At 43.8% G+C, this 21458-nt stretch overlaps 2 protein-coding genes across 9 annotated transcripts in view; one reads left to right on the top strand and one right to left on the bottom strand.

The window, feature by feature from the left end:
- The window catches only part of fam171a2a (family with sequence similarity 171 member A2a), a 295487-nt gene extending 286535 nt beyond the window's left edge, over positions 1-8952 (top strand). The window contains exon 8 of the mRNA XM_080213484.1: positions 3557-8952. Within this exon, the coding sequence (XP_080069610.1) occupies positions 3557-5108 (1552 nt within the window). The 3' untranslated portion in view covers positions 5109-8952. The remainder of the gene's footprint in view (positions 1-3556) is intronic.
- Positions 8953-16109: 7157 nt separating this feature from the next.
- The window catches only part of grnb (granulin b), a 112619-nt gene continuing 107270 nt past the window's right edge, over positions 16110-21458 (bottom strand). For all 8 annotated transcript variants that reach the window (XM_080213869.1, XM_080213872.1, XM_080213873.1 and 5 more), the window contains exon 14: positions 16110-18296. In XM_080213869.1, the coding sequence (XP_080069995.1) occupies positions 18156-18296 (141 nt within the window). In that variant the 3' untranslated portion in view covers positions 16110-18155. The remainder of the gene's footprint in view (positions 18297-21458) is intronic.

Below are 21458 nucleotides of genomic sequence, written 5' to 3'. Positions count from 1 at the left end.
TTTCTAGTCAGCCTTCAGTCTCCGGGAAATGCACTGAGGAAGGGTGTAACTGTCTGGAGGCAGCCTCCTGGCGACAGATCAGGAGCTAATGCCTCTGGCAGGCCTAGAGGCCTCTCTTCCCTGCCTGCCTGGCTTCAGCTGCAGCCACGGGTCTCCCTACGGCCTGGCGACTGAGGGCATTTCTCAATTTTAAGCTAAACAAGTTGAAGGAAGAGAAATGGCCTCTATTCTTGGCGTGTCGGCACGCCCTCACCTTCACTCATTCAAAAAGGCAGCCTCCAATGCTGGAGGGCTTTAAAGTACAACCTTTCTGTATTGTTTGCTGTAGGCTCTTGCCATTTTTCCATTGGGTATCTGCAACATCTCCAACCTCTGACGTGTATGGCACGTAAACAAAATTGTGCAGCAGAGTTTTCAGCTGTAATTTAATGGAAACATCTAGATTAAATTAAATTAAATTGCAAGGCCTGTTACTTGAGGGAATCGTGATGACTTTTGTTTGTAGTTGATAATCAGCGCGTTAAGAACAGAGAGAATACTGGGATGGTTTTAGACATTGGACACCAGGAGATGGGGGTTCCAAAGCCATTGGATCTCTGTGCTAGTAGCTCAAGCTCCACCTGCTGGGAGCTGGTGCTCACTACAGCATGGGGGGGGAACTGAACAATAGGATTCATCATCAAAACATGAGAATTACTTTCCATTGGCAATGCAGCATTCTGCAGCGTAGAGTTTGAAGTGTGTCATGGATTTAGGTATAACACAACTGAACTGGCCATTTCAGCATCACTGCCACCTCAAGTATCAAAGAGAAGTCAGGGATGAAGGAAAAGCGATTGACTTACCCCTGTCCATTTTTGACACTGAGAGGCACGGCAAGACTGTACAGTATCAAACCTGGAACAGGGAAACATAGTAAAGGAAATAAACCCCTTTTCATTTTAAGAATGGTGATTGAGCCTAAAATAGATAACCCTACAACAAGGTGACAAAATGATGGTTGTATGAATCAGGCTGTGTAGTGGGACAGCAGTAGATAAAGGTTGATTTAGATTAATGGCAGTGAGGTCTGATTGTGTCAGTATTGTATGATTTCATTATCATTTTATGTTCTTCTGGATGTTTTGGTTGCGATGGGTCTTAGAGGCCAGTTTTGCATTATCAGTACAGACTACGGGTTACAAACCCAAAGATCTCTTTGTCGATCACTGCAACAGTGCATTTCTGGGTATATTGGACAATTTTTTTTCCCCCTGTATCAGTGCATATTTCTGTGTGTTGGCAGTTCTCAAAACGTTTCTCACAAAAGCAGTGGTTCCCGTTACTGTGATCGGCTATGATCGTGTTAAATGGCAGCGTGGACTCGAAGGGCTGAATGGCCTACTCCTGTTCCTAAGACTGTGGGTGGCACAGTAGCACAATGGTTAGCACTGCTGCCCCACAGCACCAGGGACCCGGGTTGGATTCTCAGCTTGGGTCACTGTGTGAAGTTTGCACATTCTCCCCGTGTCTGCGTGAGTTTCCTCCGGGTGCTCCGGTTTCCTCCCACAGTTCAAAGACTTGCTGGTTCGGTGCATGCTAAATTCTCCCTAAGTGTACCTGAACAGGCACTGGAGTGTGGCGACCAGGGGATTTTCACAGTAACTTCATTGCAGTGTTAATGAAGTTAACTTCTTGTGACACCAATAATAAACTTTAATTCATATGTTTCTATGTTTACTGATGACCTGTTCTTCGTCTCTCCCCAGAGATTAGAATGGGTACCAGATGTCTACATTGTGATGCATCACAACTCTGTTAGCACGGGCTCGCTTGACCAGTCTTTTCCGCTCACTCACTTTTTTTGCAAGTTTCTTCATTAGTGTCACAAGTAGGCTACATTAACACTGCAATGAAGTTACTGGGAAAATTCCCTAGTGGCCACACTCCAGCGCTGTTCGGGTACGTTGAGGGAGAATTTAGCATGGCCAGTGCACCTAACCAGCACATCTTTAGGAGTGTGGGAGGAAACCAGAGCACCCAGAGGAAATCCACGCAGACATGGGGAGAATATGCAGACTCCACACAGACCGTGACCCAGGCTGGTAATTGAACCTGGATCCCTGGCATGTAAGGCAGCAGTGCTAACCACTGTGCTACTCATCTTATGGACATTTGTGTGTTGCTGCTTGCATTACTCTTCTGACACACCTTGGAAGTACAGGGTCAGGGACAAAGTAGCCAATCACTGCACATTGAAATGAACAGATATTCCCACAAGGATGGCCGGTGGTTGTAGGTTGTAACATGTTGGATTCTGCACATGCATAAAGCAGCGTAACTAAATTGGAATAATGGTAGGAAGGACTATTACTTACGTGGCGAAAAACTGCAGCAGGCGACGGTGCAGAGGGACCTCGGGGTCCTTGTGCATGAGTCGCAAAAACCCAGCCTACAGGTGCAGCAGGTGGTCAGGAAGGCGAATGGGATGCTGGCCTTCATAGCGAGGGGGATTGAATATAAAAGTAGGGAGGTCTTGCTGCAGCTGTATAGGGCATTGGTGAGGCCGCAGCTGGAGTACTGTGTGCAGTTTTGGTCGCCACACTTACGCAAGGATATTTTGGCCTTGGAGGGAGTGCAGAGGAGGTTTACTAGGCTGATGCCGGAGTTGAGGGGGTTGAGCTATGAGGAGAGGCTGGATAAACTAGGCTTGTACTCGTTAGAGTTTAGAAGAATGAGGGGAGGTCTCATTGAGACGTATAAGATGATGAATGGGATGGATAGGATAGAGGTGGAGAGACTCTTCCCGCTCAGAAGGGACAGTAGGACTAGGGGGCACAGCCTCAAGATAAAGGGGGGGGCGGTTTAGAACGGAGTTGAGGAGGAACTTCTTCACTCAAAGGGTGGTGAATCTCTGGAATTCTCTGCCCGTTGAGGTGGTGGAGGCTGCCTCGCTAAATATTTTTAAGACGCGGGTTGATGGGTTTTTGATAAGCGAGGGGATTAAGGGCTATGGGGAGAGGGCGGGAAAGTGGAACTGAGCCACGACAGATCAGCCATGATCTTATTGAATGGCGGGGCAGGCTCGAAGGGCTAGATGGCCTACTCCTGCTCCTATTTCTTATGTTCTTATGAAGCCCAGGGCAGCCAATAGCCTATTCAGCTGTGAAGGTGTGATTGCTCCTACTCCAAATTGACATGCACTTTCAAGCAAAGGTCGCTGAATTGTGATCAGGAGTTTGGAGAACTGTAACTTTGTGTGTCTTTGCGCCCAAGCCTCCCCCTGCGGCCCCCCACCTCCCCTCCCTCAATGCCCAAGGGGCTACAGTCAGTTGTATCACCCCAACTGCACCCTGGCTGAGATCAATGACGTAAGCCATAGCTTTAAAACTAAATTTCAAATCAATCGGAAGTATGTGGGCTCTTGTTTGAATTCAGTGCATTCATTTTCATTTGAAATGAAACAAATGCTCTGCTGCATGCGTGAGAATGTTTATCTTTCCCTGTCATTTTAAAGGCAGATGTGGGTGATTTTAAGTTTGTCATAAGTTTCACTAATGGAATTTTTATTTAACAGGCGGAGATGTCTAAAGCCGCGGCAACAGCACAGAAAATTACAGATCGCTTCCACTCTCGACAGCTCCAAGAAAGACCAAGCCACCTCCATGTCTCACATTAATTTGATCAGTACCAGCCACTTGGAATCGGTGTCCTCCAACGGGGATATGGACGTCCACACACCCATCCTGAAATCCGCCTTCAGTACATCCCGAGAGTTTGAGAGTTCTCGGGAGGAATTCTTCAAACAGATTCCGTACAAGGATCCAAGTCAGAAGATGAGGCACATCAGCAAGGCATCCACCGACACTTTGGCCCATCGAGGAAACTCGAAAGAGGACTACCACAGGCCGGTGGAGAGCTTTCCCTTGAAAGTTGCACGGTCCATGGACGCGTCCGGAGAGTTGGAACCACCTTTAATGGATGACTACAGGCGAAGCTACAGCTCGATGGTTTCGCAACAACCGATGGACGAAAAGGGCAGAGAAGTTCACGCCCGACGCGTTTTGGCCGAGAGTAAACTCTGTGCGAATGATCCGCCCTCACCTCCGCCCTTACCACCACCCTTCGAATCCCTTGTTGGCCACAAAATGGATAATAAGCCTTCAGAGTACATGATGTCCCAGTCTGTCGATCACCTGGCCAGGCCTACCACCTTGTCCCAGCCAGGTCAACTGATCTTCTGCGGTTCTATCGATCACATGAAGGACAACATGTACAGAAACGTGATGCCTACTTTAGTCATACCTGCCCATTATATGGGATTAACTTCTGATTATCCTTGCATGGATCAGTCAGCGGGCATACCCGCGGAGCAGCTGGAGATGAAGGGGGCTCCCATGTCCCACCAGCACGGACCCCAGCAGTATCAACATCAGCAAGTGCAACAGCCGACCCCCCAATCGGATGACGGAGAAGGCAAAGGGTGGGGCCCCCATTCTTCCTCAATGAGTGGCCCAATGGCTGTGTTACTGAACGAGTCAGCGATGGCACAGATGAACGGGGAACTGCAAGCGCTCACTGAGAAGAAATTCCTGGAGCTCGGGGTAAAGCCCCAACATCCCAGAGCTTGGTTCGTATCATTGGACGGGCGTTCCAACGCTCACGTCCGGCATTCCTACATCGACCTGCAGACGGGAGAAAGGATCGGGAGCAACGACGCCAGCTTAGATTCCGGCGTCGACGTGAACGAAGCGAAGCCGGGCAAAAAGACGAAGGAAGACCGCGATAGGCAAGTTCCCGGGAACGTGGCCTACAGCAAGCTGGTCTACATGGACGATACCGAGCAGAGCAGCAGCGAAAGCAGAACGGCCGTCTGCTCCCCGGAGGATAACTCCCTCACCCCTTTGCTGGAAGAGACTTCGGAACACAGGGAGACAATCCACCGGCGGGACCGCAGCAGAGGCAACAGCATGAGGAGCAGCACCAGTGAGATCCACCGGGATTCCACCACCAGCCCAGAAGAGGAGATGCAAGACCATTCGGAAGGGGCGGACGACCAAGGTGAGAATAAGAAGAGTCCCTGGCAGAAACGCGAGGAGAGGCCTTTGATGGTTTTTAACCTGAAGTGAAAAGTGGACTGGTTTCCCCAAGACCTTGAATAAACTCTTCACAAGTGTTTGAAAATGCATCAGCATCCTGACAGAAAATCTGAGCACAAAACCACAAAAGTCTGAAGCAACATATCTGGTGACCTTTGTAAACAAAAAAAGAGCTTCCTCGCGAGAGAGAAAGAGAGTCCAAATGGAGGAAGAGATGAAAGCAGCCAACTAGTTTGTCCAGAATTAATTTTTTTGTTTGTTTTGTAAAATAGCTGCAGGAGAGAGAGAGAGAGAGAGCAATCCCAGTGACAGATGTGCACGTCTGCACGTTGGAACATGCTGTCTTTGTCAATGTTGTCTTTAGAACTTAAATACTGAGTTTTTGTAAAAGAAAAATGCCAGTGTGGCCTCAACCCACACAATAAACTCGGTAACTGTTTTTCCTGAGGAAGATGAAAACTCTATATAAAGGTTAGGTCCTTTTTGTTATTTTAATTGGAACAACCCTACCAAATGAAGCATTTTCTTGCTTGAGGAGCAGTAATTTTACATGTCACGACCTTTTTGAATGGGAGCTTTTTTTTTCCTTTGGAAGGTTTTCTTTTCCGTATCTCGTACTTTCCTTAACTTGACCTGAAACCAATCCCAGTAGCAGACCATATCGACCTGGTCCAGTCCTCTCCAAGTGCCTTCTTTATGTCTAAGTTGCGCTAAAAGGAGGGAAAGCATCATATTGTGCTGATGTCAGGTGGCGGGCGATGACAAAGAGCCTAAAATTAGCAAGTCCGAATTTATATGTCTTTTGTAAGTGTGACACTCAATATGTGCAGAAACAGCTAAAGAACTGTAGCCCAGTTACAATTTAGCACTGTGATTTTTTTTGCTAGCCAACCTGCCAGGTAGGAGAAATAATCACAGGAAACATTTAATTCAAGTGCTGTTTTATATTTAAATATATTAGTTTGCGTCGAGATGAATTGCTCAATTAATATATGTGGAAGAGAAATGACTAGTAGCCTGATGCCTATAGGGATTACCTGGTAAATCAGCCATGTATGATTTCTTGTGTAAATCAGCTAATATACATAACGACTCATGTTAGATTGCTGCAGGAGTTTAAACAAAGTACCTGTCAAGTACCTTATCTGTGAACCTGTTACGAGGGATGTAGAATCATAGAATTCCTGCAGAGCAGAAAGAGGTCATTCAGCCCATTGAGCCTGCACTGACAACAATCCCACCCTATCCCCATAATCCTAAACACTCACCTTTCTAATCTCCCTGTCATTAAGGGGCAATTGGTTTTGAAGTTTATTTATTAGTGTCACAAGTAGGCTACATTAACACTGCAATGAAGTTGCTGTGAAAATCCCCAAGTGGCCACACTCCAGCGCCTGTTTGGGTACATTGAGGGAGAATTTAGCATGGTCAGTGCACCTAACCAGCATGTCTTTGGATTGTGGGAGGAAACAGGAGGACCCGGAGAAAACACACACACACACACACACACACACACACACACACACACACACACACACACACACACCCTTGGGGAGGATGTGCAAATTCCACACAATCTCCCGAGGCCAGAATTGAACCTGTGTCCCTAGACAACCATGATAGCACTAAATAACCTCAGTGATAGCTTCCTAAGTAATAGAACTAGTAATCCAAAGACCCAGGATAATGCTCACGGGAGCCAGGTTTGAATCCCATCATGGTAGATGATGAAATTTGAATTCAATAAAATCTGGAATTAAAAATCTAATGATGACCATGAAACCGTTGTCAATTGTCGTAAAGAGCCCACCTGGTTCGCTATTGCCCTTTGGAGAAGGAAATCTTCCATCCTTACCTGGTCTGGCTTTCAGGTGACTCCAGAGCTACAGCAATGTGGATGACTCTTAAATGCTGTCAGGGGTGGGTAATTAATGCTGATCTAGTCAGCGCCACCCACATCCCGTGAATGAATAAAAAAAAATCCAGCCTGGTTCTTCCCCACCAGGAATCCACAAATTTAGCCAAGACTGATGTCATTGTTGCATTCACCACACTATTCCCCCCTTTCCTCTCCACCCCCACGACACTGCCCCAGCAAACTTACTTTCATCCCAGACACTGACAAAGGCACCTCTGGCCATCCAAACTCCAGTGCCAACACACCATCCTAATGTAAGTGGGGGCCAGCTCTCAAAATGGCCCACCCGATCAGCACCACCGTCAAGCATCTGGCTGGCACCTTCAACCAGACATGCACCAGAAAACCTCCTCGCTCAGGGGGAGCTACACCTTCCTGACTGTAAGTAAAAGATTGCCCATCCAGTTTACTGCCAATTGATATCAAGTTTCACCACAAAACAAGAAATGGTGAAAATAAAAGTGAAATAAATGCCCAGATACATCTATAACTGTTAATTCCTTGTCCATTGGAATAGCATGAAGAGTATATCTTAATAAACGTGACACTGGTGTACGAATATAATAAAGTATTTCATTCAGGGCCCTCTGAACAAGTATTGACTGAACAGGAGTTTCCAGAGTGGTGTAAAGGCACTGGCTCGCTGTAGAAATTGCTTTTCACATGTTTGGTTTCTTTTTATGAATCCTTAACACAAAAATGAGTCAAGAAACATTGGCACATGTTACCTTTTCACCTGCTAGACCCGGGTATAAAACCCAGTCTGGCCCCCTCCCCTCTTCATTTTCTGCCAATTGAAATGAACCCAGGGACAAATTACTTCCATTCTGTCAGATGCTCCTCTCCAGCTCAGAACTCACCGTAATTGGACCCAAGTTGCAAATCCCAATGAAGACGATTGGAGGAAAATTTGTCAGGTTAATGTTAAACCTCATTGTTGGGACCAACTGCAGACTTTTGTCTGTGTCTCACCTTGCCACAGCTGACTTTGGCCGAATTCATAGAAAATGACAGAGGGTAAATAACATTCTGGTCCATCTCATAGTGATGCAAAGGAAGAGAGTGGACTATCTCAGTTATCATCACCGCTGTTTCTTATCAGTTGATAAATTGACAAATAAATAATTGTCAGATATTGCATGGCATCAAAGATGGAATTAGTCATTTTGGGATATCCAGTTTAAGAAAAGCATTATCACTGTATAGGACAGATATTAATTACTATTAGTGTTATTACTTTATCTAATTCATAAACAATCCTGAATAAACACTCTACTGTCGGTTAACAGCAGGCACCCATACCAAATTTTAACCGATCATAAACTCATAGAATCACTACAGTGCATAAGAAGACCATTCAGTCCATTGTTCCTGCACTAACTCGCCAACTAAGCATCTTACCCAGGTCCAACTCTGTCCTTTCCCCTGTAACTCACATATTTACCCTACTAATCCCCCTAACCTGCACATCTTAGGACACTAAGGGGCAATTTAGCATAGACATTCCACCTAACCCGCACATCTTTGGAGTGTGGACGGAAGAAGAAACTCACACAGACATGGGGAGAATATGCAAACTCCACACAGACATTGACTCGAGGCTGGAATTGAACCTGGGTTCCTGGTGCTGTGGGACAGCAGTACCAACCACTGTGCCACCATGCCATCCTGATAGATTGGCTGGAATTTTACCATCCCGCCTGCCAGGGGAATCGGAGCGAGTGAGGAGCAGACCATGGAAAGGTTTGTTGATCTTGGCTAGGATTTTATGGTTTCGGGATGAACGCATCCATAAAATCCCAGCCATGGAGCGAATAGGCTGGACACGGTTTCTGTCACAATCTGGTTAAAGACAGTATGAAGCAAAGGGAATTTTCTCAAATTAAGTTAGAGAGAGTGCAACTTTCAAACTGTGACCAGATTTTAATTAACTCCAAATTATAAACTGAATCTCTTCACTGGTAGGGAGTGGAAGGGGTATTTGGGGGGGGGGGGGGGGGGAGGGGGGGGGGGGGCAGGGGTGGATTTAGTAAAGCACCAGATCAGATTAGTCCTTGTTTTTCAACTTTCAACATATTTTATCCAATAGATTTTACACAGCCTTTCTGCTCCTTATCAATCCATCCCAGAACTCGGGTGAGGCATAGCAGGCAAGGAAGTGCTGCTGTTAGGTTCTTTCCGTTTGGAAACTTCAGTTGCATTCAGTTTATTGCTGCATCACTTGAGATGCTCGTGATGATCACACGATCACAGACAAGCTATGACCAGTAATGAAAATGCTGACCAGCGGCAAGCGCGTGAAGCCTCTGTACGCGACAGAGCCAAGAGAGGCGGGGGCATGGCTAGTGGAAGCAGTCAATTAGTTTTCTAGCTCTAATTTGAACTTGCGTGCCCTGGACCTTGCGTGCCCTGGACCTTGCGTGCCCTGGACCTTGAGTGCCCTGGACCTTGAGTGCCCTGGACCTTGAGTGTAGCTCATCATAACTTGGACTAAACCCTGAATAAACACTCTACTGTCGGTTAACAGCAGGCACCCATACCAAATTTTAACCGATCATAAACTCATAGAATCACTACAGTGCATAAGAAGACCATTCAGTCCATTGTTCCTGCACTAACTCGCCAACTAAGCATCTTACCCAGGTCCAACTCTGTCCTTTCCCCTGTAACTCACATATTTACCCTACTAATCCCCCTAACCTGCACATCTTAGGACACTAAGGGGCAATTTAGCATAGACATTCCACCTAACCCGCACATCTTTGGCGTGTGGACGGAAGAAGAAACTCACACAGACATGGGGAGAATATGCAAACTCCACACAGACATTGACTCGAGGCTGGAATTGAACCTGGGTTCCTGGTGCTGTGGGACAGCAGTGCCAACCACTGTGCCACCATGCCATCCTGATAGATTGGCTGGAATTTTACCATCCCGCCTGCCAGGGGAAATCGGAGCGAGTGAGGAGCAGACCATGGAAAGGGTTGTTGATCTTGGATAGGATTTTATGGTTTCGGGATGAACGCATCCATAAAATCCCAGCCATTGAGCAAATAGGCTGGACACGGTTTCTGTCACAATCTGGTTAAAGACAGTATGAAGCAAAGGGAATTTTCTCAAATTAAGTTAGAGAGAGTGCAACTTTCAAACTGTGACCAGATTTTAATTAACTCCAAATTATAAACTGAATCTCTTCACTGGTGGGGAGTGGAAGGGGTACTGGGGGGGGTGGGGGGGGCGGGCAGGGGTGGATTTAGTAAAGCACCAGATCAGATTAGTCCTTGTTTTTCAACTTTCAACATATTTTATCCAATAGATTTTACACAACCTTTCTGCTCCTTATCAATCCATCCCAGAACTCGGGTGAGGCATAGCAGGTAAGGAAGTGCTGCTGTTAGGTTCTTTCCGTTTGGAAACTTCAGTTGCATTCAGTTTATTGCTGCATCACTTGAGATGCTCGTGATGATCACACGATCACAGACAAGCTATGACCAGTAATGAAAATGCTGACCAGCGGCAAGCGCGTGAAGCCTCTGTACACGACAGAGGCAAGAGAGGCGGGGGCATGGCTAGTGGAAGCAGTCAATTAGTTTTCTAGCTCTAATTTGAACTTGCGTGCCCTGGACCTTGAGTGCCCTGGACCTTGCGTGCCCTGGACCTTGCGTGCCCTGGACCTTGAGTGCCCTGGACCTTGAGTGCCCTGGACCTTGAGTGTAGCTCATCATAACCTGGACTAAACCAGAAGTCTGTTAAGGAATGTATTTTTTTTCATCTGTTTAGAAGGCCCGTTAGTTGCGGTGCTGGCATTTCCTGTTGATGCACATATTAAACGGTGTCATTTTAGGCTCAAAATAAGAACTACTTTAAGGGTTATTGGTATTGTGATTGTGGACTAGTTTTTCTTTAACCTGATAGAAAGCTGTCTTGTGCCATCAGTTCACATCTTTTTGGCGCATTCAAGTCATTGAATTGTTTCAGATGCTGTGCCACAACTGAGGTAGGATGGATGACCTGGACTGTTTCTGCTGGACCTAATATCCGTGTGGCTCCATTTTTTAAATGATTATTAGTGCTAGTGACTCAGTGTCCTTTGTTCGACTCGCGGCCACATTTTTTTTTAAACAAGGTGGTCTTAAACAGAGATGTGTGCTTGGTATCGAGTTTGCTCTTTTCAAAGAAAACATGGTCAAAATGCTGTGCAATCTCTTTTGCTTGTTCCTAAAAGTTGTTAATACAAAGCTTATTAAAAATGTTTGATGAAATGAAGCCAGCTTTCCTGCGTTATTGAACAAGTCGTTGAACCGGGGTTAAAGATTAACGTTACAAAATTATGCTGGCAAATCACAATACCGAACTTTCTGGGGCTAATCTCCACCTCACCACCCAAGAGAGCCAAGCAACGCAGATCAGAAGGGGGTCAATGCCGCAGAATTAGCTTATCATTTCCTGGCCCAGGTAGGGAAAACCAGCAAATTTCCTGTTTATGGAAAGTGCAGGTATGTGTGTGGGACAGGTCTGGTTTTATCAGTAATGCCTTGCTGATTAGATAGTCAACGGAAAGTTACAAGTACATGCAAATTGTCATTTGCCCAAAGCTAATGGAGCTATGCCTTCAGGCCATGAAGGGAAAACTGAGACAGGGAGAGTTATAGACCGGAATTTTGAACGGCATTCTTGGTTGGCCTCGGATGGGATCTTACAAACCTAGGATGGGCGAGGCAGTAAAATTCCAGCAATAGAGCCACGTAGAGCAGAAAAGGCCCTTTGGCCCATCGAGTCTACACCAACAATAACTACCACTAAAGGCGCACTAATCCCATCTTCCTGCTCTTATCCCAGTTCCTTGAATGTTATATTTGAAGTGTTCAACCAAAGGTTGTAAGGTTTCTGGCCTCCACTGCCTTTCCAGGTAACACATTCCAGATTCTCACTCCCCTCAGTGATGTTTTCTTCAGTATCCTCTGAATCTCCAGCCACTTTCCCCAAAATTATGCCCCCCCCCCCCAAAGATTGACCCCTCAACCAAGGGGCGCAGCTGCTCAGTCCATACTCCTTATAATCTTATACACCTCAATCATGTCCCCCACTCCTACCCCTCCCCGCAGCCCTCTCTGATGTTCCAAATTGTCAGTGAACGCCTCATTGAGTTCTCACACTGGCCTGAAAGCGTCCCTCTGCAGCGAGGGGATCATTTTATTTTGCAAATCAATCGGAGTATAAAGGGAAAGCAATGGAGGGAGTCAAACCCAGGAGACCACTGCCAATCCCTCAGGCACAGCAATCCCGTCCTTCAAATCCGCGACCTGTCTAAAAATGCCCATGTCTCCACCCGTGAACACGTCCCTCAAAAAAAAACTTAAAATCCCAACACTTGGCTCAGTATCAGCAAAATCCATGGAGACACGGGTTTACTTATTATCCACTGCCCCCCCATGTGACCTGCAACAACAAAGAAAATATGGACAGCTATGCAATGCATCTGTTCAGGAAACTGATTCAGCCTTACAGAGTGCGTCTGAGCTTAAGTTACGCTCAGGGGACTTAGGCACCAAGCTGCATTGGGCTGTAGCCAGCAAAGGACAGAAATAAGCACAAAATAAAGGCAGTTCTCATCTTTACAATGTTCGAGTTACAATGACTGGCAATCTTGTTTATAAATTGACATTCGATCAGTTTCAACATCACAACTCCATGCCAGCAAATTCATACAGGAACCTTCTGAGCCACTCACCTGTAACATGGACAGGTCAAACCACCTTTATTTGATTGGAAATGAGTGTACTATTTTGTTAGTTTTTTTGGCACAACTATTGCAATTTTAATGCATTTATACACTTGTGTTGCATTTGATATGCGCTCAGACTCACAGGTTCAAGGCTAAACAGGCAACTGACAGTGATGGAATGGCTTCATTATAACCCCACACTAACCGAGGAACTTGTGCAATGGCATGTAGACATTAACAATCACTTCAGCAACCTGACAGGGCAAGAGTTGACAGACTTTAACACTGCCAGGCATCCCATGAGTGATTTTTAGCCTTGGATCAGGAACCAATCCCCCACTGTATCCATGAGAAAAACCAGTTCCAACTTATGGGGTGGAATTTTCCGACTGCACTCACCCCGAAAACAGAAAATCCCATCTGAGGACGACAGATCTTTCCATGATCCGCCCCTCACCCACTCCGATTTCCCATTTTCGGAATGGGAAAATTAGTCTCATGGTGTTTCGACTTAACATGTGTTGATAAGTCTGATGATTGCCTGTACTGAAAATACTCAGGCAGTATCTATTCAGAATGGAGAACTATGTACTGGAATTCTACCACCTTGCCCATCATGGAATCAGAGCGGGCAAGGGGCTGACTATGGAACTGTCCATTGACCTCAGGAGGGAATTTCCACACTCACTCAAGTGAGGCCATAAAATCCCACCCTCAGTTTCCAAATCAACGACCTTTCATTAAAGCTTAAGGTTAAAGATCCAACTGATTTTTTTTTGATGTTAAAAAAAGGTAAGAAATGACAAAAGGACAGGTTTGTGATAAGATGGAAGGTGGGATGGAGTAAATGACAAGAATGAGAGTTTCTCCCAGCTACAGCATCTGGAAAACTAGCAATCTTCCCATTTGCATTATTTATTAAAACAAAGCACAATGTTTTGTGCTTATCAAAGTGAGATATTAGTGGCAAAGAACAGAATATTTTATTTCAGATATCCAATGTCAACACCAAGTACTCTCAAAAGATTATAACGGACAACCACAGAGGAATAAAGGCATCTTCATTCTGTCCCCAAACCAACTGTCTAGAATCATAGAATCCCCACAGTGCAGGAGGAGGCCATTTGACCCTTCAAGTCTTCACCAACTTTCCAACAAAGCACATATTTACCTTGCCAATTCCCCTAACCTATATACCTTGGAACACTAAGGGGCAATTTAGCATGGCCACTCAACGTAGCTTGCACATCTTTGGACTATAGAGGAAACCAGAGCACCCAGAGAAAACACATGCAGACATGGGGGGATCATGCAGACTTCACACCCACAGTTACTTAAGGCTGGAATTGAACCCGGGTCCCTGGAGCTGTGAGGCAGCCGTCTAATCACCATGCCACTGTCTCAGTGTGCCACTTTTTCCATTTTTCACAGCAACAGTTTACTAAATCAATTGTAAGATTACAGTCTCTGACAATATTAAATTTTACGGAGTGGTGGATAAATGAAGTTAGCTTGCAGGTCAGCCATGATCTCTTCGAATAGAAAAGCAAGCTTGAGAGGCTAAATGACCTGTTCTTAATCATCCATTGACTTATTCTAAGCAACTGTTAGATGATCATAGACAGTTTTATGGAGTGGTCCAACACACAGTAGGGACTAGCTTACTGCATAAATTTACAGGGCCCTTGCAGCCAGAGAACAGAAGACCTGTGGCAGACCCCAAAAAAGACCACTTTCTAACGTACTGTAGCATCGCTCCATCCTGCACTCACCGTCCACCCCCAATACAATTCCTTTGTAATGGAATCTATGCAAACCTTACGAAACAGATGAGGGAATAGGAACATTTCCATAAACCTGGAGAATGGAGCATTGAAAAGACTGTCATTCTCTGTTCAGCTCCAGGGACCTCTTGCCATTTAGTAGCACAGAAGTCCTTTCTGCAGCTACCATGCAGTTTTATTTCCACCCAACACAGGGCAGCAGCAGCAAAATTGGAGAGACTGCTCCTCTAGCTCTCAGAAGAGGGCCCAGGTCAATCATATTGGCATTCTTGGGTTTCTTGATCCTACATGATGCCGGGCTATGTGGTTTAGTAACCTCTTACAGGTGCACAGTTTGATATGCAGTTAGTTTTGATTTGTATTGTGTTTGAAGCCTCTGTTGGAAATAGTTGACATGTTTCTCCAAGTTCTGATTCACTTAGGCAGTGTGTTGCACAGATTAGTGCTGTTAAAACACAGGAGAGAGATTATAATAAAGTTTTCAAACTCCAATTTTATTCCTTATGCTTTATCACACTCACACCATGTGATCAGAAACAACCATTACAGTTCAGACTGTCAACTGGCTCAGTTAGTAGTATTCTTGTCCCTGAGACACAAGGTTCAAGTCATCTTTCCAGGGTTCGAGCACAAAGATTTAGGCTGTGGCTTTGATGCGGGGCTGAGGGAACACTACACTGTCATCTTTTGATTGAGACTTTAACCGAGGCCTAATCGGCCTCCTAACGAGAATGTAAAAAATTCCATGGCATCATTTGAAGACAACCAAGGGAATGCCCTGACCATTACTGGCACCTCAATCACAAAAATGGATTATCTGGTCATTGTCATTTTGCTGTTGCGGTAGTTTGAGTGCAAACTGCTTGCCAACATTACAATACTTCAAAAGTGTTTCATTGACTATGAAGTGCTTTTGAGATGTTGTGTGCTTATACAAGTAATGAATGATGTTCTTTACTCCTGAAATTCAGTCAATTTCTGGACCAACATAATCCAATGACTTGAATTAAACAGCAAAGTGGAACTTGGACTTAATATTGTAGACTGCAAACCAAAAGCAGCAGAGGTTTCCAGGCTAGCAACGTGGATGTAATTTATCTCCCTCTTTTTTTAAACAGGTCCGAACAAAATATTCTTATTAATGTGCAACAAAGCAGCATTTATCTTAACCCAAAATAAAAACAGAAAACACTGGATAAGCTTAGCATGTCTGACAGCAACTGTGGAGAGAGAAACACAGTTCATGTTTCAAGTCCATTGACCTTTCTATAGAATTTTGGGGTTTAAAGATTAAAGGCCTGGGGGACACACATGCAAAATCATTTGGAATGGAACAGAATTAAAATGCTAAAACTGTAAGAAAAGTTTGCTTATTGCTGAAGTGACTGAAATCTTGGCAAAGTCACAATAGTGCAAGACAAAGAGCAAAAAACAGAAATATTTTGAGTTAGAGTAGATGGAACAATTGAAGAACATGTGCAGACTTATTGACAGCAGAAGATTTTACGTGCATGGTACTCATGTAGCTTCTGAAGGCCAAACAAGTCATGATGTGTGACACTGATTTTACTGAGGTGCTAAGTTTGACTAAAGAAGCAAAGACTATATTTCAGATGAATTTATTTTTTTTTATTTATAGCAAACATTCAAAAAAAGCAGCAGAACTGCACAGTACGAGCGATTTGATTTGCATCATTTAGCTGTAAGAATTCCCTTTTGGTAATGCCAAAGCAACACTGCAGCGCCATCCTTTCAATCAGCCAATGGCCATATGGCCAAACTGCAATGGTTGGAAGTTTCAGTGAAGGAATTACACAACAAAGTGGTCTTAAATGGTGGCAACTGTGGAACAATGGTGTACATAATGAGAGGCATTGTATAGTGGATTCAAGGATTGCAAAATGCAGAACTTATTAAAACTCTGAATTCAAACATTTTGTATAAATGCATGAGCTACCATGGAAATTTATGCCAGAGTGGAAACTGCCATCTCAAATAGAATATTCTACTTTACTCAAAACAAACTGTCCAAATATTTGCTCAACAAATCCTCTCTCTCATGCTCACAAAAGCCCCATTTAGAGTGCTCAGAAAGAAACAATCAAAAACTAATGATTAAATTTGAGGTTGCTCCATCTTTGTTCAGCAGCATGACCTCATCCAGAAATAAGCAAGGTTGTACAAGGCTATAGACTTTTGGATCTCCATATCCATGATGACAGTAAATAATAAAAAAATCCATTAAAAGTGAAATGACATCTGGTCAGCAAAATAAAAAGTTTGGAAAGATTAACAGCAAACACACTACCTGGTTGTTTCAATCATCACCATTACTGCCACCACCTCATTGCAGCTATCTTTCACTAATTCTACAAGCAACCAATACCCTCAAAAAAACTAGCAAACCTTTTGCCTCCCTCATATCTTAAAAAACCCACATCCCCCCATCATTAAAAAAAGCATCAGTCCAAGATGGATTATAGTTCAATCAAAAAAAAAGTTTAAGTTATAGTCGGCAAGAATTTAACAAGTCCCAACAATATGTCTTACCATTAAAAATCAGAACTCATTTTGCAATTTGATTAAACGCCAAAGTACTCAGTAAGCATGTCAATAATCTGTCCAAATCAATTAATTCTTGAATTAGCACTTGAAACATTTTAGTCTCAGCTATCTCAAAGATTGTATCATTTTAAAGAATGGTTCTCAAATTGATCTGTTGTGTCTTGTTTTCATATAAAAATGTTACTCTATGGGGTTGGTTTGGACCTAATGTGTTGGAGTTCCAACAAAGAGATCAGATCACTGTCTGGTCCGCATTCAGCTGGTTGCAGCTAAACATGCATCACACAAATACAAGAGTCACACTCAGATAAAGGAGTGTGCATTGGAGTGGCAAGTGCAAGGGGGGAAAAAAGTGCACATCAGGTCCATTCTGTTTGGCAGGGAGTGTGACATCATCCAAGCTGGATCACAGGAGGGGTGGTAGTTTCCCCGCCTCTCCCAAAGCAGTACCTGCACTGGATCATCAAGATTCACCCTCATTTTTCAAATGTCTTTCAACGTTTTCATTGATTGAACAGTCAGGAGTATTACCCTGAGAAATATACTCAGTGCACACTGAACTGAAGGGCTTACAGCAGAGTAAGGACAGATTTAAATGGTTTTCAGACACGAGATAGATCTATCTCACTACATCTGAGTAAAACCAATCTCCAATTGGGTTAGTAATTTATCAGATAGGTTGTCTGCTGGTCTTACTTTACAATGAGATGGTTAGTGAGCCAGCATGTTTCCATTTTATAAGAAAATCAAGCAACTGGATTTCAATCTGGTCCAAGTTTACATTCAGCATCCATGTAATGCACAAAAACAGCATCAATACAGTGTACATAAGAGGTTTCTAAAAATGATTTTATAGTAAAGAGGATTAAAATCTTTAAAGAAAAATATTGAAAAGGGCTTAACAAACCTGATTTTTCTGCATCAGAATTGCTCTTTACTATTCTAGGAATCTGACTAGTTTCATGCCTGACTAGAGACTTACCATATAAAAGTAACCCAAAATGTTAGTTTGTACAATTTCTGAGATTTCACACTGTAGAGTTTTGTTTTGGTGCATTACACAATAGATTAGAGGCACAAGCACATCACAGCCTGATGAAGGCCTTTTTCTGCTTTGGAAAGAAGAGGTCCCATCTCAGCTGAGGTCGCAGTGTGCATGCTTTAGCTGCTCCATTACAGGTGTAGCCGTTTGGGCAACAATTCAGCCCATCTTCACAGCAAGTTGCCTGCAAGGTAATCATAATCATACATTACAGAAATTGATAACTAAAGAACATTCGTTAATGGGGTATGGGTGAGGGAAATATTCACAGTGATTTTGAATCTCAATGAATTCAAGGGAGGTTTTTCGACCCATCAGGTCCATGCCAGCATTGTCTATAGAAACGCAATCAGCCCCAGTCCCTTGTTCGATCTTCACAGCTCTGCAAATTTATTTCTCATCCTTTTTTTTTCAAGATCATTGATTGTCTTTGCTTGCAGCACCCTAATTCGCAACAAGTTCGGGGTCATTACCACACGCTGTGTAAAAAAAAAATGTTCCTCACATTCCGTGTTTTAATTTCACCTGAGAATCCACCTAAGATTCTGTGCCAGATCTGCTACTCTACAGTTGAGAATCAGCAATGGACAGATATTTGCCTGGATGGCCAAGATCAAAGTCAACCCAATGAACATTTGATACCTGCCTTAGAACTTCCATTTCTTGTCTGGGCAAAACTGCCTTATAACGAATACAAAAATAGTAATTTATTGGGCCTAAATGTGTAAAGTGCCTAATGGACAATCACAAGCTGACAGTTCAATCAAATTAAATCTTCAAACTGACTGGAAGAGGCATTTTTACACTTTGAACTGTTCAGTTGCATTTCACAAGGAAGGTGATGTATTTCATAGATTTAAACTTTCTAGAATCATCTCACAATAGTGGCCATAACACGGTGGCACAGTGGTTAGCACTGCAGCCTCACAGCTCCAGGGACCCGGGTTCTGTTCCTAGCTTGGGTCACTGTGTGGAGTCTGCACTTTCTCCCCATATCTGCATGGCTTTCCTCCAGATGCTCTGGTTTCCTCCCACAGATTCACACTTTTAAACTAAGTGTCGTGTTTTCGTCTCAATGACCTTCTTATTTCCATACTTCAAGATCCAAATTTATGTTTCAAGAACAGTATTTTAAAAATTTATTTGTTCGTGTGGACTGGATAATACTAGCAAAGCCACATTTATTACTCCTCTCTCGCTACCCTGAGACAAAGGACCACTGTATGTAATAAAAGTTGATTTACATATTTATAAGTGGCTCCGTGAATTATTTTCTATAGCTGAAGAGAAACATGCTGGGGAGAACCATATAATGCCAATTAGTGGACCCACCTAGTTTGAATTTAAACTAAAGCTTGGTGGTTCGTATTCTCTGTGACAACGCCTCTACAAACCAATCAGCACCCTCTCCACATGCAGTATAAATTGTTGTTCCCAATTAGGTTTGGTATTCTTGTGATTCTGTCCTGAAGATTTGTGGGTCAAAAAGCTTCAATGGCATATCTCAAAAAGCAATACGCAAATTAATTTCTAAATGATTAACAGCAAGGTTGCTTTCTGCTGAATGATATTGGACATGCCTGAAATGATCTTAGCCTTCAAAAAGACATATTCACTTGAACTAACTTTACCATGTTAGTAAGTGAGGTCCGTTAACACGAATAACTTGACTGTGTGCGACTGAAGTCATTTTTGGTAATGAACACTTTACTATGTTGAGGTGTAGTCCTTTCCATTCAAAACTTTTAGCAGAGAATAACTGCTCTGAAAGAGGTTCTAGAATCATCTCACAATAGTGGCCATAGCACAGTGGTTAGCACTGCAGCCTCAGCTCCAGGGACCCGGGTTCTGTTCCTAGCTTGGGTCACTGTCTGTGTGGAGTCTGCACTTTCTCCCCATGTCTGCGTGGGTTTCCTCTGGATGCTCTGGTTTCCTCCCGCAGTGCAAAAGGCATGCTGGTTAGGCGCATTGGCCATGCTAAATTCTCCAACAGTGTAACCGAACCGGCGCTGAGTATGGCAACTAGGGGATTTTCACAGCGACTTCATTGCAGTGTTAATGTACCACTTGTGATGCTAATAAATTAACTTCAATAGCTTAAAGGCTGATGCCTGTTCCAATGTAATGTTATTTCGATGAGCCAGACATTTCCTCAAATACACTTTCACTGTCAGATATTTTAAATTAATTTAAGGAATTTTTCCCGTTAGCAGGATATTTTCAGCAGAAATTAAGAGATTGTGAAGTGGGATGGAAGAAAGTAGATATGTTATTATTGCCCCTCTAATCAGTGAAAACTCAACTTTCATTTTACAAATCTGACCTACAAAATCCAACCAAAGAACTCTCTCACACCAAACCTTTGCTTGTCTAGTTTTCCCGTACTTGATTATGAGGAAGTGAATTAGCTTAAACTCAGGGCATTACAGTGAAATACTGCAAAGAAAACCATCAGCCCAATATTGGATTGATAATGGAGAAATTGCAAAGTATTAATATCTTACGGCGTGGAGTTTAAAAATTCCTGGTCTGGCATTCAACATGGGTGCCCAGCATTGAGAAGCACTCATGAATTAACGTCAAAGCAAGCCACCAAACGTAGCTTTGACTTATGTAGCAAGACCTTAGTTAAAAACCATCTGCAACAGATATCTACTTTACCAAAGGATATCTGGACCTTGTTAAAATGTTCATGCATTTCCAACTTCACATAATCTAACCGGACTCCAGTTTACCTCTACCACACATTCCTTTCTCCTCAATGTCGTCAATAGAGGCACCTCCTAATGTTAGCATAAAATTTCACATCACTTCAAAAACAGGACATTTGAAATTATGGGACAAATTAGTTTGGCACAGTGGTTAGCACTGCTGCCTCACAGCACCAGGGACCTGGGTTCGATCTCGGCCTTGGGTCACTGTGTGGAGTCTGCACATTCTCCTCGTCTCTTTCTGGGTTTCCTCCGGGTGTACTGGTTTCCTCCCACAGTCTGAAAGATGTGCGGGTTAGGTGGATTGACTATGCTAAATTGCCACTTAGCGTCAGTGGGACTAGCAGGTTAAATATGTGGGGCTTTGGAGATAGCGGTTGTATGGGATTATGGTCAGCGCAGAGTTGATGGGCCGAATGGCCTCCTTCTGCATCGTAGGAATTCAATTCTATGATATAATTGAGCTTTGTCCTGTTCCCTTTCAATGCCCAGCAGATATCACTAGGCAGCAATTAAGAGTGGGGCACTGAACTCACAACAGAGCATCTTAACTATCGATCCAGCTCAGACTTAGCAACTTCATCATTGAATCTGACACCTCCAGGTCCCAACCGTCCTGTACAGCCTGAGATGGC

Source organism: Carcharhinus amblyrhynchos, chromosome 27 (genome assembly GCF_965287045.1).
Source record: "Carcharhinus amblyrhynchos chromosome 27, sCarAmb.v2.hapA, whole genome shotgun sequence".
Lineage (NCBI taxonomy): Eukaryota > Metazoa > Chordata > Chondrichthyes > Carcharhiniformes > Carcharhinidae > Carcharhinus > Carcharhinus amblyrhynchos.
Note: the sequence above shows the minus strand (reverse complement) of the source record. Positions and strands in the feature narration are given on the sequence as shown.